The sequence below is a fragment of the Cololabis saira genome, chromosome 4, assembly GCF_033807715.1.
Source record: "Cololabis saira isolate AMF1-May2022 chromosome 4, fColSai1.1, whole genome shotgun sequence".
Lineage (NCBI taxonomy): Eukaryota > Metazoa > Chordata > Actinopteri > Beloniformes > Belonidae > Cololabis > Cololabis saira.
The window spans coordinates 27,684,509-27,709,815 of NC_084590.1; the positions used below are offsets into that span (position 1 = coordinate 27,684,509).

Here is a 25,307-nt window from a genome sequence, read left to right on the forward strand (position 1 = left end):
ACTGCGTTATGGATGGCAGATTAACAACCAAGAACAAACATTAATGCATCATTTGCTTTAAAGACATTATAGTTTAACTATATTTAATTGTCTCTAAAAGGTGACCAGATATTAAGTTTATCAGCAGAAATTCAGGTGGAAACTTTAATTTATAAGAGTTGCAATGTACAAAGTGGGATTATTAAATAATCCTAATAGGTCACGACCTCAAGAGGGTCACTTTGTCCAGTCTATTGTGTTTTTAGTGTTACTTATACTAACATGTATGTAATAAAAACAATAAAAACACAACAAGTATTTTTTTTTCCGCTACATTTTCTGTTGAATGTATCAAATAGACACTGACTTCATCTTGACTGGACCAACAGTTCTGCACAGGCCTTTGATGTAAGCAAGGGCGTAGGTTTGGTCTCAACATTGGTAGGGACGATATAACAGCATAACCTGCATGTTCACTTTTTGCTGGGGACGGGACATTAATAAGACCAAACAGATTGGGTGAACGGGGGTCAGGGATACATTTGTCACGAATATGAACCTAATTCATTGATAGGCTAAATGATCAATGCAAAATAAATCTGTATCGACTTATACTAACTTTCATGTGTATTGGTTCACCTGATACACGGTTTGATTCAACCTTTGTTTTCAAAAACTACTAAAGAAACATTTTGAAAACTTCCAGAATATTCCAGGATTTTATTAGCAATTTAAATTGCAATATTTGAACATAACTTAAATTATATTAACATACACAATAAATACAAACGTATTAATAGTCTCTTACCTACTACTTAACCTATATATGGAACTACATGTTAGCCTCCATTGTCCTTTTCCACAAGAGTAATACATCGCTTTAATTGGTTGTCTCTTTCACCTTCTTTTCCCTTATTTTCATCTCTAAAATGCATCAGTGGGTTGAGCAATTATGGAAAAAATGGTCAAGTCATCAGCCAATCAAACGTGCGTTTGAGGGGAAAAAAAACGGCAAATTCAGCAAGTGAAAAGGGGTAAATGTAAGTCTGAACATAATGAAAATAATTCACTTAATAATGGTAGGGTCAATTCTATCCTTACAACATTTGGGAAGACAATCTAAATTACCTATATATCTGAACTCATTATATAATGCAAATAAGGTTGCTTAAAAGTTGGTAGGGACAATTTGAGCCTCCTGAAAAGTTGGTAGTGTTATGTCCCTACTGTCCCTATGCAAACCTACGCCCTTTGATGTAAGTACCCTGTGTCAAGGGTCAGTGTGTCAAACGCAGTCTCACTGCAGCTTCGGTTTTCTGCTCAAGCATCGTTTTTAGTTTTATTCTGGATTACTAGATTTGTGTCTTACAGTACAGAAGGTATTCACAGGATATTAAAGATAAAAAAGAGGAGTCTGATCACAACGATTTGGCGCATGTGGCTTTCCGTAGAGCCACGCAAAGTGGGAGGAGAAGCACAACGCAAAGGCAAAGAGGTCAAGAGGAGGGGAGGAAAAACCACGTGTGCTGCTCAGCACCATGTACACCACTGTCCTTCCTCGGTAGACTTGTTTTTGTAAGCCTGTACCCTTCGCATGTAGCCACGTAGCTTGCGTTAGCAGTTTAGTTTTGTTTTTTTCTATTATTTCACCCAAAGACTCCAACACACTTAGCAAAGCTGCAGGGGCGGATTTCTGTCGCCACACTGACTGCCGACCATGGTGAGCAAGACAGATGACATCCCGGCGTCAGTGCCTGACTGTAATCCGGTTGATCTTGCGGATGGAGCCCAGGAGGGCAAAGAGACCAGCAAGATGCGAGTGAAGGATCCCTGCGGCTGCGGTGAGACCTGCTGCAGACTCTGCATGTGTGCACCGACAATATAACCACACATGCAGCCATCACACCAACACCGAGGGGTCACAGCAACTTCAGCTCTCCGTGTAATGCTGTGGGCTGCTAAATGCGTTTGCTAAGAGTGTTTCTGTGCAGCATTTACCAAAGCTAATGACGTTTACCTTCACGATTCATTGTGTGTCAACCCCGAGATCTTATGCCGCGTTCCATTTGTCCTCGGAAGTGGGGATTTCCCAGTTCCCAGTCGGAATTTTCAACTGGAACGCACCTCGAAGTGGGATTTCCCACTGGGAAAGTGGGAGAGTCTTATCCACCTCCGAGTTCACATTCCAAGATGGCTGCCCCGGTTGTAAACAGTAGAAGAGAGCTCTGTAATAATTCGTAGCACTTCATTCTAGTTTTGGTCACACTAAATCAGTCGTATACAAGTATTATTCAGCATATATATGCTGCTATAGTGTACTTCACATTTTTCATGTGGTATATGCGAACTACAAACTTGTTTTCCGACTTTGTAACTGGAACGCTGATAACTCGGCTGTGACGTCATTCCCAGGTCCGAGTTCCGACTTCCGAGGTAAATGGAACGCAGCATTAACGCAGAACCATAATTCAGGCTTAACAAAGCTGTCTAGTCTCGGTGTTTGCTCGGAAAAAATAGCAATCTTCCAGGGGGGATCACATGCATAAATCATTAAATCAACTGACTTCAACGTGACACTTGCAAGGAGGTCGGACTAACCTAAACAAATTAGTCCGACTTGGGTTTAGTTTGCACACAGCAAGCTCGCCGGCTAGTCGGCTTGCTAAAAGTCGACCAGCGCGTCCTTTCACGCCCACCATGCATCCACTACACAAGAAAATATATGTCTCTTTTGCAAACAACGTATTAATCGACAGCAAAGCCCGTGCTTGCTGTAGTTGACACAGTTAAGCCCCGGCTGGAGCTCTCGCAGCGACGCACATGTGCGGTAACAGCTGACTGAAGGTCACCTTCACTGGAGCCGCTCATTGTCCACACGGACGCGGGGGGGTCGGTCGAGCTGGATTTTTACTTTTCACAAACCCCAGTCGAAGCACTTGGCTTTAAAGATGTGTTTTTAGTTATTACGTGTAGAAAGGGACGTGTTAGCTGTCGTCGGGGTGAATTAACCGCCCTGGTGTGTGGTGGAGCCACCTCGCCGGTGTGTTCCCCCCCGCGGACGGATGAGTAGTTCGGGTGGCCCTGCTCGACCGGGAAGCGGAAACCGTTGGTAGTAGAAGAAGTCATAATGAGAGGGAAGGTTACTCTAATAACACATGAACACTCAGCCGGTGAGTAACATGCGGTTATAACATAATGAGCAGGTAAAAGTTGTTGAAGCTGCAGCTGGCATTGGAGCAGTTTAAAGTGACCTGACAGCCGGTGAAGTTAAAGTCAAGCCCCAAAGCTCCAGGGTTGTGTGTGTGTGTGTGAGTGTGTGAGTGAGTGTGTCACACGTGGGACCTTGACTTGTCTATGCTTATCTCATTTTTCCGGAGAAAAAAAGGCAACAGTGTGGGAGAAGACTTGTTTTTTTTTTTTATTTCACTCCTAAACCCTCCTTGTCTTTTAAGGTGCCATTTCTTGTCACTTGTCAAAATTTGGCTACAGTCATTTGTGTGCTGTAGTTTCAGCTTTTTTGACAAGTTTTTACTCCATGAGATTATGGCAGGCATAAGACTGTCACGAATTGAGATATACTTCAAATAAAGGTGGTAATGGCACAGTGGTATCACACTGGTGCAGGGGTGCTTTGGTTTTGTTTGCATGTTCCTAAATATTTCATGAGGTTATTTGTAAGATCATCCGGTCCCAACAGTTTTTGCTGTTTTTTTCGTGTCGTGTATGTGGAAGAGAGAAAAATAGTTTTCAGTGTTAAGCTGAGCTACTTTTCATGACTGATTCTCTGAAGAGGCTGTTTTTTTTTTTTTTTTTTCTGTTGAGGGTCAGATTGATGGCAGAAGAAGAGCAGCCAGGTGTAAAACGGGTGAGAAACGGGGGTGATGAAGTTCTCAATCCTCTGTCCTGGACTGGGCTACTGCCAAATAGGCAACAATGTGGTGAATGCTGTGGAGTATTCATTGGCCAAATAACCAGATATGCCCTGCTGAAGCTTGTGGAAACCAAAAAAATCTTTCATCCAGTCTGCAAGGTCTCTATGAGCAACAGATTCATAATTACTACTAAGTTATGTTATGTTATGAATCTTTATTTCGGCTTGTACAGAACAAGATGAAAAGGAAGAAAAAAAAAAACAACATTTCTTTTGCCGAAAAGGTGTAGGCTGAAGCCGTAGCTTATAGTGCCTACCCTTTTTTCTTATGATCAGCAAAAATATGAGACATTAGCTTTTACTCAGTGAAAACAAACAATACATAAAGAATTTTTTTTTAAATTATAGTGTTTTATATTTATTTACAATATTTTCTTTAAACAATTTCTTAAACTTGACGATAGAGCGACACATTTTAAGGTTGTTATTACAACTATTCCAAACTTCTCTAGCCTTAACTGATGTACATCTCTTTTTAATATTAGTTCTTGCTGTCGTCATCTCAAACATGAGTTTCCCCTGAACTAAGTATCACTGAAAACCGTATTAAACTGCCAGAGGAGAAGGAGGCAACAGTTGCAATGTTTTAACTTTCGTCCCCCCCTTGTTACAACAGATTCACAGTCTTCAAGTGTTGGTTGAAGGGAAGACACAGTCGAAGCGTTTCCTTACAATCTAGACACTTGTGATAAGCATTAGTGTAGTCTAAATAATTTGGATTAACTATAACCACCAGTTGCAGTGCTGTTTGTGTCTTATTAGTGTAACGGTGATGAGATTGATGTGTCAGGGGAGAGATGGTACAAGCGAAACACAGCGAGTGGCAGTGCAGACATATTCAGGTAAGGGTCACTCTCAGGGGTTTTAAGGAGATTAGTTCTCCTGTGGGGTGAACAGTGGCCTGGATAATCCAGGAATCACTGACACTCTGGCACAGTTGCTCAACACTGCTGAATTGATCCTCAGTTGCAATAGCGCCTGAATGATTACTCAGTTACCCCACAATATGTTGACATGGAGACCTGAATTAGGGAGATTTTTTGCCATGAATGTTGCTTGCAATCTTGTAGAAATGAGAATCCAGCATCTGTCTGTCCGTCCACCAGGGGAATGAAACCTTGTGGTCCAGTAAACAGGATTACAGAGAGGCCTTGTGTGTTGTTTTTGTTTTCAGGGTTGTCGGGCCGGTTAACGTTGTCATGGCAGCCATGGTCCCCATGTCAAGGGCTGCTGAGCGGATAGATAGCTGGTTGCGAGCATTATAACATGTCAAAAGAGGAGGGCCAGTGTAATGAAACACACAACCGCTCAGCGCCAAGTGTGTGAGAGCCTGAAAGAATGATTTCACTCTAAACTAGAGCAAAGATGCGTCATTTACAGTTCAAGCTGTGTTTGCTGGAGTGTTTCATACTTTCTGATTAATGCACTGATTCCGAGTGTGTTAATATGGGAATCCTGCTCAGTGTTCACCCAACTCCTTTAAGGTTTTGATGAAAAAAAAAAAAAGTCTAAAATTAGATTTTTATGTTGGGTAGAGTTTTTAAACTGCTCTTTTTGAACGTCTGTTGTTTGAATAGATATCAAATGTGAACTACTGCACCAGTTGGTCGAATTCTGGTGTTTCAGTTGTTCAATATTTGAAATCTCAAGATAATCAGTCATTGACCTGTTTACTATTGGGCTGAAGCTTGATCAAGCCCTCTATGTTTTTGTCACTGACGGTTTCAAAACATCATTCAGGTTGGAAAAAGTGGGTCAGTTTCGCAAAGCTTTAGTCTGCTGGAATCCCTCTTCAGTTGTAGGATTAGTAATAGGTTGTGTTCAGGTAAGATGAATGTTGCTTGGAGCAAATTAAATGCATCTTATTTCATATTTTTGTCCAACACCAACTACACATGTCTTGCATAGATTCAAGATCATTTGATGGAAAAAGTGAAAAGGATTGACCTGCATGTTTGCTGGTGGTGGTGCTTGTACTGCTGGGTAATGTTACTTATAAACTAAATATCCAGAGATATGTTTGGCAGAGCTGACCAACTATTCACAATCCAAAGGTATCCAATGCAAGGTACAGCAATATATCAAAGTCCAAATCAGCAAATCCAGACACTTAAAGAACCTTAAACTGTCTCCATTTGATTATTATCTCAATTTATGAATTACTTGAATGTATAATCTGTAAAACTGTCAGCCACAACGTACTCTCATCTACTCAACATTAAATCTCAAGTCAGCATTATGTATATGTTAAAGCCCTAAATATGGTTTCAGATTCAGAGTGCTCAAGTCGGATAAGAAATTAAACATTGATGCTGAAAACAAATCCACTGAAACACTCGACACCACGTCCTCTCTTCTCTCCAGTGTCATTAACTTGTGTGACCTCTCTGGAGCTGTTGTGTTTGTTATTCAGAGCATGGCCTCTTCCACCTTCTCAGCGCTTTCATTCCCACCCGGGGGTCGTCGTCCTGCTACGGCGCCCCCTCCCTCCACTGGCCCCTTCTCTTCAGTAACCCCGATGCCGTGTCTCAGTGGACGGTGAGCAAGGACACGTCTGCTCACAGCAGTTGTCTCAGTGAGAGAGAACAGTTGTCTGACAGCCGTGCAGTGGGCCTCTGCTCCTTCTGAAATAAAGTACCTCATTTATATTCTTTATTCATTTTTCTCTCACCTAATTTAGACGGGAAGAAACAAGAGGAGTTGTAGGGATTTGGCTATGACCAGAGCATTATAAACCCTTCTGAATGGCTCTTAGCTGATTTGCAGGTATTGTATTTGTAACCATTAAGTCCCCTACTGTGAATGCTGAAACCTTTTTTTTTTTTTTTTTCTGAATTCAAGGCTTGCTGGCTGAATTCCCTCCAGTGTTGCAACAGCGTTGGTCTCAGCAGGTCGTTGCTGGTATCTTTGACTCTACATGAGTTGGTTACTTATTGTCAAAATTTGGCTACAGTCATTTGTGTGCTGTAGTTTCAGCTTTTTTGACAAGTTTTTACTTCATGAGATTATGGTAGGCATAAGACTGTCACGAATTGAGATATACTTCAAATAAAGGGGGTAATGGCACAGTGGTATCACACTGGTGCAGGGGTGCTTTGGTTTTGTTTGCATGTTCCTAAATATTTCATGAGGTTATTTGGAAGATCATCCGGTTCCAACAGTTTTTGCTGTTTTTCGTGTCGTGTATGTGGAAGAGAGAAAAATAGTTTTCAGTGTTAAGCTGAACTACTTTTCATGACTGATTCTCTGAAGAGGCTGGTTTTTTTTTTGTTTTTTTTTTTTCTGTTGAGGGTCAGATTGATGGCAGAAGAAGAGCAGCCAGGTGTAAAACGGTTGAGAAACGGGGGCGATGAAGTTCTCGAAATCCTCTGTCCTGGACTGGGCTACTGCCAAATAGGCAACAATGTGGTGAATGCTGTGGAGTATTCATTGGCCAAATAACCAGATATGCCCTGCTGAAGCTTGTGGAAACCAAAAAAATCTGCTGGACGTTACTGGGCAGATTCATGCATGAGTTTGGAAATAAGCAAATGGTTGCTGACAGGAGTAACAACTCTTCTTTTTTTTTATTTATTTATTTTTTTTATTTTAAACCCTTGATCCAAAGTGCCTAAAACAAATCTGTTATGGGAGAAGTTCAGCATATTGTTTCTTTGTCTCGATCAGAATGGCTTCTGATATACTTAAGACCCTTGCATTTCTGCTTCTGTAGGCCACAGCTCAGATACAGCCATGGTGAACGGCGGCGGGGCTCACGAGCACACGGAGGAGGCAGAATCGAAGCAGGACGGAAGTGGTGAGGCGGACGGAGGCGATGAGTCCAACGAGCAGGAAGTGATAGTGATCCAAGACACGGGCTTCACCGTTAAGATCCAAGCGCCTGGAACAGAGCCATTCGACCTGCAGGTGAGGATTAGCTCTTTGCCTGGTTTAGTTTATGAGAAAACCTTTTTTTGGGTGTGTTTTTGGCACTATAATCAGACCAGGTTTTTAGTAAAATAACAGAGGATGAGCTAATCACCGACAATAAACTGCTTTGTGGGATTTTACTCTCAGGTCAACCTCCAGACTTTTTTTTTTTTTTAAGCATCTACTCACGAATGCATCACTTAATTTTATTCTGTTCTTTCGCCAGGTATCTCCACAGGAAATGGTGCAGGAAATCCATCAGGTGTTGATGGATCGTGAGGACACCTGCCATCGCACCTGCTTCTCCCTGCAGCTGGATGGAAACGTGCTGGACAACTTTGCTGAACTCAAGTCCATCGAGGGCCTGCAGGAAGGCTCGTTCCTCAAAGTGGTGGAAGGTCAGAGTCGGAGGCATGTGGGGCTAAGAGTAAAAATGAAAACGTCATAGGTGGTGACTACGGATGAAGTACTAAATGGTTAGTTAGCATTAATAGTTTTAGCTTCACACGTGGTGAACTTTACAGTTAGGACTAACAGTTAGGCAGCAGTTACACAAATATACACAATTGTGTGTTTACTATATACACAAAGCTGCAGACTGTGTCCTTTTACACTTTGACTGTTATGTTGGACCACCCGAGGTCTGACTTGTGAAGATCAGCCATTCATGACCTCAAATGTGTTTGTAAAGAAGGCGAGAGTGGTGTTTGACATGTATCAGTCAAGATTGTAAGCAGGTGATATGTAATGATGTTACTAAGTAAAGAAAGAAAAGTATGAGCAACAAATACTTATGAACAGCATCTCGCGAAAGAAAAAACTCTCATTGATGTGCTTTGTGAGTTTGCAGGCTACTAACATGAAAAATAAGCTATTTAAACACATTGAAAGACAGGGAACAGCCTACAAAGCATAACCCCCCCCCCCCCCCCCTTTTCTCTGTTTTTTTTCTCTGTATCACTCAGAGCCCTACACAGTGCGTGAAGCCCGAATTCATGTACGGCACATCAGAGACCTGTTGAAAAGCTTGGACCCTTCAGACGCCTACAACGGTGTGGACTGCAACTCACTGTCCTTCCTCAGCTTCTTCACAGACGGAGACCTTGGAGGTATGATGTCCAGATTTAATAACCAAATTGGTGTGTGGCCATATATTCTGACCAAAGACAGTGAGAGTGTTTTTATAGGAAAGGTCCTAAAACTGCAGTGATATGCGAGCACATTTAGGTAAAGACCATATTAGACTGCCAATGCAAGATGGCATAAACTTTATCAGTTAGCATAAAAATGCACTTACAAAGGGACCAGTTGATAATGGGGAGCCTGAAATATAACAATGATGGACGTCACATGGGAAAAAAATCGACTACCTTATATGGTTAAGTTAATAAGATATCTAACAAAGATTAAACTAACAATAATGAGCAAAAATGTTTGGACTTGAGCAACACTGTTTACATTATTCCAGACAATGAAGGCATGTGAATATAAATATACCATTGCATCATTTGATAACTTTGTTCCTTTGCTCTTAGAGGGAAAAAAAAAGTGAAAACTTTAGTGACAACCCAGCTGAAATTATGTTGTTTCCAATAAAATATGACCTGGATTTCCTTTATTCAGTTTAATATTAGCTTAGTCTGGCTATTGACATGTTCTGATAACATTTTGTTTTAACAATCTACCACCACCCCCGCCCAGTTGTAAATAATGGTAAAATCAGTACAGAAAATTCAAGTACAAAGCTTATAAAATCATTCGGCAGTGATTCATTTTAGTGCTTTCTCTATCCAAGCATAAACGTTTTTGTTCAAACATTTCACCTATATGATTTGTTTAATTGGAACAAAGAATTTTTTGTTTTTTGCCAGTTGTGTCAAATATCAAACATCATCAACATGAAACCCGCTCTCAGAGCCACTGTGGACATCATTTCAGAGAAAACTAAAAAACTCAGGAAAGTAGTGATAGAAGTCACTGAGCAACAGATGAAACAAGTCTCAGACCGTGTTGTAAGTGTCTGAACCTCCATGCCTCGAGGGTACGGAGCTAAAAATTGCAGTTCTTTGGTGCGGCTTTAATCAATACTGACAGAAACCTTTTTTTTTTTTTTTTTTTGTCCAAAATGGTTTGTTTCAGGTGCAAAGCCAGGGTAAATTGATCCCAGGCCTGTTGAAGTCTTAACAATGTTGCCTCGCTCAGTCATTAAAGTAATATCTATTAGTTGTTTTCATCTCTTATAATGTTCATTCAGATTTCTTTAGACATGGTTGCACATTTACAGAGTTTGTGTCTTGTCACTGAAAGGTTTTAAACTAGCTTGAGGACCGAACTAATGAGTTCAATTGAGTTGACATTTTAAACAAGTTAAATCTTATTGACATTTATAAGGCTAGTTTTACAACTTTTCATTTGAAAACGGTGTTCATTAATATTCAGTTATCATCCAGTCCACTATGTGTGGCACGTTATAACAGCAGGGGTGGCTGAACGTCCATGTCCAACCATCCCTGCAGCATTCATTCATTCATTCATGGAAGTTTGACTTTGTTGTGTGTGGTTGCAGATAGTGGAAAGAGGAAGAAAAAGGGCAATGAGCTGGAGCAGATTGACTGCACCCCCCCAGAGCACATCCTGCCTGGCAGCAAAGACCGGCCCGTGATGCCCCTCCAGCCACTCAATAAGGACTGGAAGGTTGGTTGAAGTCGATGCTTGGCCTTACCTTTTAGACTTCATATCACAAAACAACCCGTTAGGAAAAAAAATATCTTAAAGATAAATGGTATGTATTCATAGATAAATAAAATATATATATATTTTTTTTTAATCATCGTCCACAGCCAATGCAGTGCCTGAAAGTCCTGACTATGAGCGGCTGGAACCCTCCACCCGGAAACAGGAAGATGCACGGAGACCTCATGTATCTGTACATGGTGACTGTTGAAGAGCGGCACGTCAGCGTCACCGCCTCTACACGCGGCTTCTACCTCAACCAGTCAGTCATCATTTCAGCCTCTTTTTTAGGCTTGTTTCTTGATGGAGCATTTTATAATCGGCATCACACATGGTCTTTTGTGTTGAGAATTCAAGTAAAACGAAGTTATTTGGCAGGCGTAAGAACTTGATTGGATGATTATAGGTGCAAGCGAAGCAAATGTGTTCCCTCTTCACTTTCTGCTTAACTACAACAGGGACACATTGTCCATAGCTGTGCTTCAAAGGGTAAGTAGAAGCACAGCAGTCTTATTAGCAGGACTCAGCAGAATGCCAACAAAATGAGATGTGATGAATTGTGCTGAAAGCTAAAACTGGTAAATGTGTAGGTTTTTGACATCTGGTGACGGCTGTTCCTTTCTTGTGTTGGTTTTCTGTAGTTAATAGTTGATCTGCTAACCCTCTCTACGCAAGTGCTCCTCTTCAAGTGTTCAAGTTGCGGACCCCAGGTTATAAATTGTTTGGCAACCATGTTAATGTAAGTTATGTTTGTGTTTCAGATCCACAACCTATATCTTCAACCCCAAACCGGCCAACCCCAGCTTCCTGAGCCACTCTCTGGTGGAGCTTCTCAGCCAGATCAGCCCCGCCTTCAAGAAGAACTTCACTGCCCTTCAAAAGAAACGGTTAGAACATAACTTTTGGTTATATTTCAATAGCTTTTGGTCCCTAAGGTTATCCTTTGTTAATAATGCCTGAGGAAGGGGGAACAAAGTTAACTTGTGATCCCTGCACACTGTGCTCTTAGAAACCATCTTTACTGTTCTTGGGTTTGTTTTTGAAGTGCTTTTCTTTTACAGTCATTCTGAAGTTGATCGTGTCATTCATTAACTTTCAATAGGAGATTATCTGTTACTCACAGGATCTGGTTAGGTTCAAGGTAGTTTCAAACTTGTAGTTTGGAAACACTTCAGATGAACTACCTAAAATTCAAAGCAGATTTAAACCCCTGAAAAGGAACCACACAAATGATCACACAAATGATGTTGTCTTGTTTTTTGTTTTTCTGCTGCAGAGTCCAGAGACACCCGTTTGAGAGAATAGCCACGCCGTTCCAGGTCTACAGCTGGACCGCTCCTCAGGTTGACCACGCAATGGACTGCGTTAGAGCTGAGGACGCCTACACTTCTCGCTTGGGTTATGAGGAGCACATACCTGGACAGGTGGGTGTAGCTTAAATCAGTTATGCGTGATATGATGAAAAGATGTTCCACAGCTTTAATGTGGGTTTGTATGAATGTTATTTCAGACAAGAGACTGGAACGAGGAGCTGCAGACCACCAGAGAGCTGACCCGGAAGAACCTGCCAGAGCGCCTGCTGCGGGAGAGAGCAATTTTCAAGGTACTTTTTCATCTTTGGTTCCCAATGTGTGTGAATTGTACTTCATTCTACCCTTTTTTTTTTCTTCTTAAATCTCTTTTACATTATTGTCCCTTGTGAACTTGGCCGATGATCATTTGTGGCCGGAATATGAGTGTAACATTTTGTGATTTCCAAGCCTGTTTCTCCATCTCCTGCAGGTCCACAGTGACTTTGCAGCTGCTGCCACACGAGGCGCCATGGCTGTAATAGATGGTAACGTAATGGCAATCAACCCCGGTGAAGAAACGCGCATGCAGATGTTTATCTGGAACAACATCTTCTTCAGCCTGGGCTTTGATGTGCGGGACCACTATCGTGAGCTTGGTGGCGATGCAGCTGCCCATGCCGCACCCACCAACGATCTGAATGGAGTACGGGCGTACGGGGCGGTGGACGTGGAGGGACTCTACACCCTGGGGACGGTAGTGGTGGACTACAGGGGCTACCGGGTCACAGCCCAGTCCATCATTCCAGGTATCCTGGAGCGGGAGCAAGAGCAGAGTGTCATCTACGGCTCCATTGACTTTGGGAAGACAGTTGTTTCTCACAGCAAATATCTGGAGCTGCTTGATAAGACGAGCAGACCGCTGAAGGCAAGTAATAGAACAGTTATCAGTTGTATTAATTTAAGTGTTAGTTTTTTGTTTTCTTTTGTAAATGTGGGGTTGTATAAAGCATTTCAGACTGTATGGCTGATTGCTGGGCTGTTCAGACTATGAGACTTTCTGACTTGTTGTTGAGAGTCTTGAAGTCTTTGTGGTGTTCTTGGTGCCTGACCAGTGATCAACTATGCCATGAAATAGGAAAACAGTAGCTGTTTATTTTAAAATTGACTTGGGGAAGAAATGAAAGGTGCAAGCTGTTTGCTTACTTTGTCCAAAGTCTTCTAGTTACTTCTCATTGCTTTGTAAGTTTCTTTACAGTGGACTTAATCAAACTCTTGCCCTCTCCTTGGCTGGTTATCAGGTCTGGAGTTTCTTACAGCTTCAGATATCTTGCATCTTAGATGTCTCTTGAAACTTCTAAAAGAAATTGCCATCTGCCCTACACCCATTGCTCACCAGATTGACTCAGATAAAGGGGTGTTTTTGTATATGAGCTTGATGACTTGGAAATTGGGCTTTAAATGGTGTAATGTGAAGGTTGCTTTAATGTCCACAGCACACTCAGCTCTCAGAGAATCAGGAAGGAATCCAGATGGGGAGGTAGCTGCTCCAGATTTTCACCATCTAAAACACTTACACAATAAATCTCATGATAGTTTTAGTGATGTCAGTATTGGATATCCTGTATCTGTAATCCACCACTTCTGCACAGCACAGTCATTTACTTTGGCTGTTGTTTTTTTTTTCAAACAGCATACTTAATTACTGTTTTTACCAAAAAGTAGTTTGCAGTATGCATGAGGCAGTTTCACAATGTGCAGTATTGGGGAAAAAAAACCTGGGTGTTAAGCATCTTGTGAAAGACTTTCCAACATGCAGGGGACTGACCCGTCTCCAATACTGCATCCCATAGTGCAGTGGGCCTCAACATTGGAAGCAGGTCGCTGGCTTTTGGACATCAGCATACTAGTCAATGACGATGACAGCTGCACCAGTATGCAGTTCATACTGCGTCCTGTTAGATTTGTGTTACTGTGCTGCAACATGGTCTGTTCTAAAAGGACCCAGCATCTGTAACTGCCTGATGCAACAGTGATGTTTATCTGTTTTTATATAGCATTTAATTTATCTGAAGTATGAGCTGTTTTCGATCATGAACATTCGCTCTTCTATTTTTCTATGGTTATTTTGAGCAGGTGTGGCCCTCACAGAGTTCCTAATCTTTTTTCAAAACTGAGGGTGATGTGACTGCTGTACACTGCAGATAAGACAATACACAACCCAAGTTAAGAGGAAAAAGAAAGATACAGTGTACTCTTTTAATATCATTTTTATATTTTTGCTGTTTAGATACAAATGCATACGTACTGCATGTAAAGATCTCATTTTTCCTGGATGACCCTGATGCCGGTTGTGCAGTGTAGATCTTCAAAGCCCTTGAAGTGCTACAGCTTTCTTGACCTCGTCAAAGAAACCTCATATTTATTCATATCCATATACTAAATTCCAGGTCCAGCGGCACAATGTTCTGAATGAGAAGGATGATAAGGTGGAGCTGTGCTCCTCTGTCGAATGTAAAGGCATCATTGGAAATGATGGCCGACACTACATTCTGGACCTTCTTCGTACTTTCCCTCCTGACCTCAACTTCCTGCCTGTGGATGAAGAGGAACTGTCACCAGAGAGTCAGCGCTTGGGCTTTCCTCGCCAGCACCGCCATCGCTTGGCTTGTCTTCGCCAGGAGCTCATAGAGGCCTTTGTCGAGCACAGGTACGCATCAAGATTTGGTAGAAAAAATGATGTTCATGCAAATATGACCTAAATTTAAACGTTGACTCTGTTCCTCTTCAGGTATCTACTCTTCATGAAGATGGCAGCATTGCAGCTTATGCAGCAAAAAGCAAACAAGGAATGTATTAAGACTGATGCCCCTGCCATCACTGAAACCGCAGAGACGGCCACAGAGAGCAATGCTGCCACAGCCCAGACACAGACTAATGTTACAGAGTCATCTAAAGCAACAGATGGCACAAGCCAGACAGACAACGGGCCCTCTGCTGGCTCACAAACAGCAAGTGAAAGTGAAGAAAACTCCTTGAAGCTCACAACAAACGGGCCTGTTGAGCCTGCAGCCACTCAGAATGGGGAATGCAAAAGCCCATTGGAGGGTAAGGAGCTTGAGGAAAGTATTCCAGGATTAGCTCAAGCCAAAGAGCTGGCGGAGACCTTAGTTGCCGAAGATGGATCTGGTATTGGTACGTTCAGAAATACCCCAAAAAGCAGGCCCGTGACCGTGCTCGGAGAGCTACTCTGGTGGATAATTGCATAGAAAAAAAGCTGTTAACCTGAGGAAATGGCTTTAAACCAAAAGCCTATCTGATCTGATGAGTTGCAAGAGGTCCATGTGTGTTGGTCCACAGCATTTGGGCTTTCAAGCATCTCAAGTAATCACTTGTTTCCGCCTGATTAGCTTTCAGTGCCCACTCCCGAGCTTTCATTGGGGGGAAAAGTGTTGGCCAGCATGTGATCCCTCTGTCGTAGGATGTGATCCAATAAACAGAATAATCATTTGTTGTGTCGATTAAACTAAATGTTATTTGGAATGCAGAAATAATCTCATTTTGGATGATTCTCGTCTGCCTCCCAATTAATCCTGAATCAAATTGCCATAATCTGCCTGTTGAACAAAATCAGTGGTGTTTGTAGTTGAGATTAATAGTCCCCAGTGTGAACATGGTGTAGGAAACTGAACTTTTACTAGATGCTGACAGAATGTTTTGTGTCACCATTTCTTTTGACATAATTGAATATTTTTCTCATGTTGTCTCAATGACGAACAGATCCTAAAAGCCGTGAGGTTGTCCTCAATGCCTGCAAGGCTGTAGGCTCCATCAGCAACACATCTTTTGATATCCGCTTCAACCCGGACATATTCTCTCCAGGTATGTTTTTTTTAAATATATTTTATGGCATATGAAGACCATCAGACAATTGTTCAGTTAAGATCTTGGTTTTGTTGCCACAAAAAAGAAATCCTTGGAGACTTGAGAAATCTTTGCAGGTTAATGGGTCAGTCCTTCGAGGTCAAATCTTTTTGTACTAAAGGAATATTTTAATTATTGTATCTAATCTTCACTCCTTATTGCTCCATAAGGTAAACATAAGCAAATAAGTGACTGTATGTGCTGTTTTAAATTAGGAGTACGGTTCCCCGACGACAGCGCAGACGACGTCCAGAAGCAGAAGCAGCTTCTTAAAGACGCTGCTGCCTTCCTGGTGTCCTGTCAGATCCCGTCACTGGTCAGTTTTCAAGATGATGATTAACCCCATTTATGATCTGCTGGGTGAGCTAAAAGCTTGTGCTTGTTTCTATAATCAGATTAAAGACTGTTTGGACCACAGTGCTCTACCTATGGATGGAGCCACGCTAACAGAGGCCTTGCACCAGAGAGGGATCAATGTTCGTTATTTGGGCACAGTTCTAGAGTTTGTGGACAAGACTCCTGCCAAAACCCAGCTAGAGCACTTCTATGTGAGTCCGACTACCCTAATCTCAACAGCGTCATTAAGTACTCATCGGTTTTAAAGGCAATCGCATTAAGATTCTTTCTTTTTTCCTCCATCACAGAGAATAGGAATCATTGAGCTGATCACCAGATGTGCAAAACATATCTTCAAAACATACCTCCAGGTTTGTAAAATTTCACATACCGTATTTTCACGACCATTCGGCGCACCGTGTGGAAAGGCTCACCCTCAGTTTTGTGTGTCATTTTTGGATTTAAAACACACATACGGCGCACCGACCGAAAAGGCGCTTTCTACACACACGGAGCGCGCACACACGAGCGCCGCAAAACACACACACACACACACACACACACACACACACACACACAAGCACACAAGTGTGCTTATTTAAAAATAGAGCGGGAGCAAAACTTAGTTTGATTGTATTTTATTTCAGTTTTTACATTAATCAAACCCATCAAAGTCCTCATCCTCTGTTTCTGCATTAAAGAGCTCCGCTAAATCAGCTGTGCCAGTCCCAATTTCCTCGCTGTCAGAGTCACTTCCCGTGCCGTGCGGCCCCTCGGAAATGACGGCTTTTGAAAAAGCCCGAACAACAGTCCCAGCAGACACATTAGCCCACGCATCAACATTTCCATCCATTTGCTAACCGTGGCATAACTTGCCCGGCGCTGCCTTCCACTCTTGGTGAAGCTGTGTTCCCCCTCAGTCATCCATCGCTCCCACGCCGCTCGCAGCCTCACTTTGAACGGCCGGTTCACACCGACGTCCAGCGGTTGGAGTTCCTTCGTCAGACCTCCCGGAATAACAAGCAAGCACATCGTTCATATTTTTCACTTCTTTCTTAACAATTTCTTTGAGATGGGCGCGCATAGAGTCCGGGATCAGCAGCGATGGTGATGTGTGAAAAAAAACCACGGGTCGCCGCACATAGACCTGCCTCAGCCACTCGATCATCCCTTCATCCATCCAGCCCTTTTCATTTGCCTTTAGAATGACTCCGGCTGGAAAAGTCTCTTTAGGCAAAGTTTTTCTTTTAAAAATCACCATAGGCGGTAGTTTCTGTCCATCAGCGTGGCAGCCAAGCACAACAGTGAATGATGACTTTTCATTCCCCGTTGTGCGGATCGCCACCGTGCTGGTCCCCGTCCTCTCCACCGTGTGATTCACCGCGATGTGGAACGTGAGCGGCACCTCGTCCATGTTGGTGATGTGGCTGGGCTGGATGCGTTTGTCGGTGACGTGTCTTCTGCAGTATGAGCGGAAGCTCTCCATCTTTTCCATATAATCCGCCGGACGCTGCTGCGCTGGCACCGTTTCATGAAGCGAAAGCACCAAGACGGACCTCCATGAAAATGTTCAATTTTCATTTCTTCCGCCAGCGCTACTGCTTTCCGTCGAATGGGGACCGTTGAAACGCTCCTTCCACTCGCTCTTTGCTCGATGACCCACCGCTCCAAGTCGGGCCACCTCGCCTTGTGTCCGCGGAAGCTCAGCTGCGTCTTCTTCACCTGCCGGAGTTCGTTTTCCAGCTTCCTCCACTTGCGAACCATCGATTAATACATCTTATATTCTCTCGCGGCTGCTCGATTCCCATGTTCCTCCGCGTAGCTGATCGCCTTCAGTTTGAACTGTGCTTCATAAGCGTGTCGCTTTGCCATCTTCAGGATTGTTAAGACAATAATGTTCTGCATGAAGCACATACCTGTTCTTTTATACACGCCCCCCTTCCCCCTTTAAGGTGATGGTCTCTAACACGTCCGCAATTCACGCGCCCCCCCTTCTCCCTTTACCGTTCTCATGGTGGCCTCAATTACGTCCGCTTACATTAATACAATGGGCGCATTGCTTCATTGGGCGCGCGGCACATTTAAAAAAAAAAAAAAAAAAAAAAAAAAAAAAAAGTTTATATGCGCCTAATGGTCGCGAAAATACGGTATGTGATGGAGCCTCTTTAGGAAAAAATGCACCCAGATTTGTTTTGACCAATGTGCACATGCTTTTGCCATCACGCAGGGTGTGGAGTTGTCCGCTCTGTCAGCGGCCGTGAGCCATTTCCTAAACTGCTTTCTGAGCTCTTTCCCCGACGCCGTGGCACACCTGCCTCCCGACGAGCTGGTGTCCCGCCGCAAAAATCGCAAGCGCCGCAACAGGGTCCCCGGCGGCGGAGACAACACGGCCTGGGCCAGCCTGACTCCCAGCGAGCTGTGGAAGAACATTGCTACTGAGGCCAAGAGCTACTATCACTTCCACATACACAGGTGAGCCCCCCCCCCCCATTAATGTGGAGCAAGAATTTATTCATGCACTTTCAAACACAGAGAAACATCCCATCCTATTTTCTTATTTTCCCCGTTTCTCCCTTTTTACTCAGTGAAAGTGTCGACCAGGTGGTGGAAAAATACAGCCTTCAGAAAATCACCTTGCTCAGAGAAATTTCAATCAAAACTGGCATCCAGGTAGTTCACTGACCTTCCTTCACCTCAGCAAATGTTTATTACATTCCTTCCTGTTTTTTCCTAAAGGAATATCTTTCTGTCGGGACTCTAGATCCTGTTAAAGGAGTACAACTTTGACAGCCGCCACAAGCCAACCTTCACAGAGGAGGACATCCTGAACATTTTTCCCGTTGTGAAGCACGTAAATCCCAAAGCCTCAGACGCCTTCCACTTCTTTCAGAGCGGGCAGGCCAAAGTGCAGCAAGGTGACGCTTTTCAAACCTTTTCAAATGTACGTAATTATTTGTCAGGATCTGTGTTTGTATTTTATCTAAATGTTGATCTGCCATCTCCAGGTTTTCTGAAGGAAGGATGTGAGCTGATAAACGAGGCTCTGAACCTCTTCAACAATGTGTACGGAGCCATGCATGTAGAGATCTGTGCCTGTCTGCGCCTGCTGGCACGCCTTAATTACATCATGGGAGACCACCCTGAGGTAACCACAAATAAACTAATTCGATTAAGTTTTTTTGTTGTTGGTTGGAGATCATAAATGACATTTGTGTGTTATATTCAGGCTCTCAGCAACCAGCAAAAGGCCGTTCTGATGAGTGAAAGAGTCCTGGGCATGGAGCATCCCAACACAATTCAAGAATATGTAAGTTATCACCTTTACAATGTGTTTTTTGTTTTGGTGTGAGTTTTATGATCTTGTCCTCCTCAACTTCATATTTATTCCCTTGATTTCTCAGATGCATTTGGCCCTGTACTGCTTTGCCAACGGCCAGCTCTCAACTGCCCTAAAGCTGCTGTATCGTGCTCGTTACCTCATGCTGTTGGTTTGCGGGGAGGACCACCCAGAGATGGCACTGATAGATGTGAGTGCACTTGAGATTTTTAATTAATGCGTTTCGATTAAACCAGGATAAGTCTCTGTTCAATGACAGTAATTAATGCGACTGCATTTTTCCATACTCTCGATTTCTACAGAGTAACATTGGGCTCGTGCTGCACGGAGTGATGGAGTATGATTTATCTCTGAGATTCCTGGAGAACGCCTTGACCATCAACACAAAGTATCACGGATCCCGGTCCCTCAAAGTGGCCCTCAGGTGGGGACAAAGTCAATTTTAATGCATGTTGTAAAAAAACATTGATCACAGAATCATTTATGTTGAATTACTTCTTTCAGCCATCATTTGGTTGCGAGGGTTTATGAGAGCAAGGCCGAGTTCCGCTCTGCACTACAGCACGAGAAGGAGGGGTACACTATTTACAAGAACCAGGTAGGCCCTGCTGGAGCCGACATGCTAGTCTTCAAGAGGTGTGATGACATGATGCCTTAAATGTATTTATTCCCCTCTCAGATGGGTGAGGCGCATGAGAAAACCAAGGAAAGCTCAGAGTACCTGAAGTATCTCACCCAGCAGGCTGTGGCCCTGCAGAGAACAATGAACGAGATCTACAAGAACGGCTCCAATGCCAGTATCATGCCCCTCAAGGTAGCTGCTCGCTTTGTTGGTTTGTCTATTTTATTCGGTCCTAAATAGTTGGCATTAATGCTGTTTATCCGTTTCTGTTTTACAGTTCACTGCCCCCAGCATGGCCAGCGTCCTGGAGCAGCTCAACATCATCAACGGCATCATTTTCATACCACTCAGGTAGGGTTTGCTGTTCATAATACTCTAAACACCCACGGTGTCTAAGTGCATCTTTGCATTTCAACAGGAAAAAAAAATCCAAAATATTAGTTTGACACAGAAAAAAAATTTCTAGATGCTATTCTGTTTTATATTATTTCCTATATCATAAATCAAATGTGAAATTTCATTATTTTGCATTAAGTCTACTGACAGGAGAAATATAGTGCAGCACAACTATAAGACGTTTAGAACGATGACTCCATCAACCAGAGAGGAGAGATTGTGTGAAATGTCATTTGGGAGTAAAATTCCCTCAAACATGTTTAAGACTTCCATGATTCTTACATTTTATTTGTCTCACAAATCATTCCGGTTAAAGGTTAGTCTTTTTTAATAATTTTATGCAACATTTAGTTTTACATTGGTGATATTGCTGTCTGTGACAGCCTCTGTTTTTGCTGTAAAAATCAAATCCTATCTCTTCTTTTTCAAATGGCTTAAAAGTAAAGCAAAAGGAAGCAGCACAATGTTGAAATGTTTCACTGAGCTGGTTTATACAGTTGGGTGGAAGGTGGGTGTGGAAAGAGCATGGAAAAATGGGAATACATGCAGAGATGGTGCTGCTTGGGAGTTAAATAATGTGGGTGCACATCTATATCTGGGGACTTGGTTATTCAATGTTTTTTTTTTTAATGATTTTAGACTGGTGACAACAACTCATGAGCAAAACAAGCTTTAAAATTACATTTCTACTGCATTTGTGTCCTTCTCAGCCAAAAGGATCTGGAGAATCTGAAGGCAGAGGTGCAGAGGCGGCAACAGCTGCAGGAGCTGGGAAAGGGTGAAGAGCCAACCGAGGACAGCTCACTGGAACTTGAAGACAAAATCCCCATCGATTAATATTCAGAAGCCCTCAACACAGCTACTTTCTGCTAATAGTGGGAGGAGAAGAGAGGCCATGACGCAACAATTAAGTCACAGAGCCTGTGGAGCCGTGAACTGAGCAGTCTAAATCAACATTGAAATAAATGAGGGGAGAGTGGGGTCGGGGAAGTACAGAGAAATAAGAAAAACTGTATGAACTGTAGGACAAAGGAGTAGAGATCAGGAGTTTCCTGTGAGGCAGGAGAGAGAGGGAGGAGATACATACAAACAGCATAAAATCAACTTAATGTGCAATCTGGAAAAAAAACAATCCCGGGCCCACGGTCTTGGTGATGAAGTCACTGGCAATGTTGGCTGCTTAAAAATTTGATTTATAAATGAAAGACTGGTTGCAGCTGGAAAGGGAGGAGACCAAGAACGACCATGACATACACACACATATGTATATATGTGTGTGTGTGTATGTATACCAGAGCCTTATCCACTGTACCACCATCCCCAAATTATGCTTCCTCTCAGCTCACATGTCTCACAGCACTTTTAACCCAGGACCATGTTTCACCCTGCCGTTGCCCAAGGAGCTTTGAGGATCCCGAGGGCCCCCGCCTGCCCTGTTTCCTAAAGGTGCTCTAAATGATAAAGCACCGACCCTGTCATACAACTCAGGGGTTCTTTCTACTGTGCACTAAGTCCAGAATACAGTCACTAAATTTGAGATCTTGCAAGTGGGGCTTCAGAATGTAAATTCCCTTCTCTGTGGGCCCTTTTGTGCCACTTTGCAGCAGTCAGTCATTATCCTTACACATCCATTATGGCTAATTAATTTGATCATTGTGTTATTTGTACGTACAACGTCCCAGGAGGACGCCCGCTGTGTTCTTTAGTTCCTGCTGCAAGAAACAAGGAAACAACACAGTGAGCTGTCAACCCAGCGAGTTTGATTTAATTTGCGCTCTTCTTTCCCTCATTTTGTCTTTTTTTTAATTATTATTAAGTAATTGGGTTTCTGTAAAGATGCACAAGAGAATCGAAGGTAATTTATGCCTGTTGATCATCAGCTAATTTAAGCCATGTCTGTTTTATAGAAGATGTATAGAAGTGTAAAAGGTGTATAAATCTTGGATTTAGACTGGTACTTGACGTAAATGGAAAAGGCAGATTTGAAAAATATACACTTTAAACAGTAGATATAACTATCTATAAACTAGCTGTGTTAATTCTTCTATTTTTACACACTTGAAAATATGTGCATGTGTGTTTGACGGTGTGTGTCTTTGTGTAGTCTGACAGAAAATCTGTTCCCTGGGGCTGTTGCTGCTTTCGCTGCTGCATTGTTTGAATAGAGGCTAAGCAAACATTTGCTTTCCGAATGTTTTATACTTCTACCCACGATAAAGCTGTTAAATGGCTGTTGCCCATTTTCTTGAAGCATTCATGGCCAGACGGTGTTAATCTGCTTACATACGAAGATGGTACTGAAGTGAACCTCTTCTCACCGTTGCACAAGTGCTCAACGTTGGCAGATCTTGTTGTTCATTGTTCTTGTTTTGTTTCCCATTAATGCATCAAGTCATCTTTTCACATTTATCAGAAAAACTAGCCAGAGGTGAGCAGTTTTTGTTGCACTTCCTCATGCCGTGTGTTGACATGCGCACGAAAGTTAACAAAATTTGCTGCCTCAATTTGACATACCAAATTAAAAAAAATGAAAAAGAATACTTAAGAATACTTGCTTGTATACATGCAATGTAGCCCTCCATGGCAATTTGTTACTTAATTGTTGCAGTGTGTAGATGTATGTGATTGAAGCAATTGAAAGATGATGCTGGAGCTGATTGTTTGTTTTTAGAAAATGCAGTTTTTACTTGGCACAAGACATGCAAGACGGACCATGTACTGTATTGGCTGAATTGTCTGAAAATAAAGAAGCCACATGCAAATGCAAACGGCCAGCTCTTCGGACTGGGAGGTGACGTTACTACAATGATCGCTCTCCTGAAATGTGTTACTGTACTTCGGTTGCAGAGCATGGTGTGTATGTGCCTATTATTTATGCTTCTGAATGGAATTTGGGTAATGATGGGTTTAAAGAAAACTTTACATTATATAAAGGTGACATTTGCTTCCTGATTTGGTTTTCTGAGTTTCTTGTATCATATATGTATGGTTTTTGTTTTTTTGTTCCCCCCATTCTTCCATACTGTCCCTGCTCGGTGTTGTTCATCTGTAACACCAACGTCGGCCACAGGATGGCGCAGTATCTTTTTTTCTCATCCTGAAGGAAAAAAAATGGAGCGAATTGGTGAACTACATGGTTTATTTGATTTTTGTAAAAATATAGGAGAGATCTTGTATTTATTTTTTATTATTGTTGCAATTCAAATAATACCAAGTCTCATGTTTGGTATCTAAATTGTTTATTAAATAATAATAATAAACGTATTGAAAAAGATGCGACTGCATCCAGAGATACTTCTGCATCTTTCTAGGTTGAGACATTACAGGAATTCCGGTCTGAACATTATCCACATCCATTATTTACATTCACAAAAAAATGAAAACAGCATAATACAAAACTAGGATTTAAGCATATTCTTTCCCATATATCTTTCAAATAAACCGTTTACAGTTGTAACTTCGAATCCTTATAATAATATATACATGTAAAACAAACAGGTGTGTAGCATGAATTCTCCAGTCATTTATTAAATGTTTAATATTAGATACCGGACAAGATCATGTGCATAAAAATACTAATAAAAGACCTTGAGATATAAACAGTATGTTATAAAACAGTGGGAAAACACTATTATTACATAGTATGCCTTTTACCACTCGAGGTCATTCGTTTTCTCTGGGTGATACCCTAAATAAGAGGGTTTTTTGGTTTGTTGATTTTTTTTTTTTTGGGTGGGGGGCGGTTGCATAAAGGCTTTTTTCTTAAATGTCATGTGGACAAGGCTGTTGGCCCTGACAGCACACAGCTGTTTGTGTTCAACTTTCTAATCTATTTTTCTCATCTGTGCTTTTGTATCAAATGAACAAAATAAAACCAGTAAAAGATGTGTTTGGAGATTTTACAACTCATACAAGTGGCCTGTGCTAAAACAAGTGACCATATCTTTTATTACTATGAAATGATATGCAGTATACCCCAATATTAATAGAAAAATACGAAAAAGGTAAAAATAAAAGACTGACTCAATTATCTTCACCTGGCTGAGAGGTAATTCTGTGCTTTCACTTTCAGGTTTACGTGCTGATTGTGTTTTATGATTACAATACTAATGTTCAGACAGATACAGCTGCCACATAAAGGTAGAGGGGTGAAAGTACAATAATTATACCTGACATGTAGACTTTTGGTACAAAGTACAGTGGAGTGCAGAAACACGCACGCGCACACACACACACACACAAACACTTTGGTGTCTCAAATGCAAAACATCAAAGAAATAAAAATAAAATAGCAGTGTTGGTAAGAGTACAAACTGAATGATGGGCCACGATAAATAATCAAGGCAAGGCAAGTTTATTTGTACAGGACTGTCTCAGAAAATTAGAATATTGTGATAAAGTTCTTTATTTTCTGTAATGCAATTAAAAAAAACAAAAATGTCATACATTCTGGATTCATTACAAATCAACTGAAATATTGCAAGCCTTTTATTATTTTAATATTGCTGATTATGGCTTACAGTTTAAGATTAAGATTCCCAGAATATTTACATTTTTTGAGATAGGATATTTGAATTTTTCTTAAACTGTAAGCCATGATCAGCAATATTAAAATTATAAAAAAGCTTGCAATATTTCAGTTGATTTTTAATGAATCCAGAATGTATGACATTTTGTTTTTGTAATTGCATTACAGAAAATCACAATATTCTAATTTTCTGAGACAGTCCTGTATACCACAATTCAACACAAGGTAAATTAAGTGCTTCAGTTCACATCAACATTAAAAGCAGCAAGACACAATTAAACAGTAAATAACATGCATAGTATTTATCTTTTTGAATGTATAAA

General features: G+C 41.8%; 1 protein-coding gene across 1 annotated transcript; it reads left to right on the forward strand.

Annotated features, from left to right (window-relative positions):
- The first annotated feature begins 1,468 nt into the window (after positions 1–1,468).
- cluha (clustered mitochondria (cluA/CLU1) homolog a) lies at positions 1,469–23,730 on the forward strand. The gene is made up of 27 exons (XM_061719302.1): positions 1,469–1,820; positions 7,623–7,816; positions 8,046–8,217; positions 8,785–8,928; positions 10,386–10,513; positions 10,660–10,814; positions 11,314–11,439; positions 11,829–11,976; positions 12,063–12,155; positions 12,335–12,769; positions 14,292–14,551; positions 14,633–15,036; positions 15,622–15,723; positions 15,981–16,081; positions 16,161–16,313; positions 16,410–16,472; positions 18,329–18,573; positions 18,687–18,771; positions 18,863–19,016; positions 19,107–19,246; positions 19,328–19,408; positions 19,503–19,628; positions 19,741–19,862; positions 19,943–20,036; positions 20,118–20,252; positions 20,338–20,411; positions 21,167–23,730. The coding sequence occupies exons 1-27, from the start codon at positions 1,697–1,699 to the stop codon at positions 21,291–21,293; spliced, it is 4,185 nt and encodes a 1,394-aa protein (XP_061575286.1). The 5' UTR covers positions 1,469–1,696; the 3' UTR covers positions 21,294–23,730.
- Positions 23,731–25,307: the final 1,577 nt, after the last annotated feature.

What these genes read in the sequence shown, in the direction of transcription:
- cluha (XM_061719302.1), top strand. Translation starts at nt 1,697, where the DNA reads ATGGTGAGCAAGACAGATGACATCCCGGCGTCAGTGCCTGACTGTAAT. An exon ending in AGGAGCACATACCTGGACAG is followed by an intron (nt 11,977 to 12,062) that starts GTGGGTGTAGCT and finishes ATGTTATTTCAG; the next exon opens with ACAAGAGACTGGAACGAGGA. An exon ending in GAGGCCTTTGTCGAGCACAG is followed by an intron (nt 14,552 to 14,632) that starts GTACGCATCAAG and finishes GTTCCTCTTCAG; the next exon opens with GTATCTACTCTTCATGAAGA.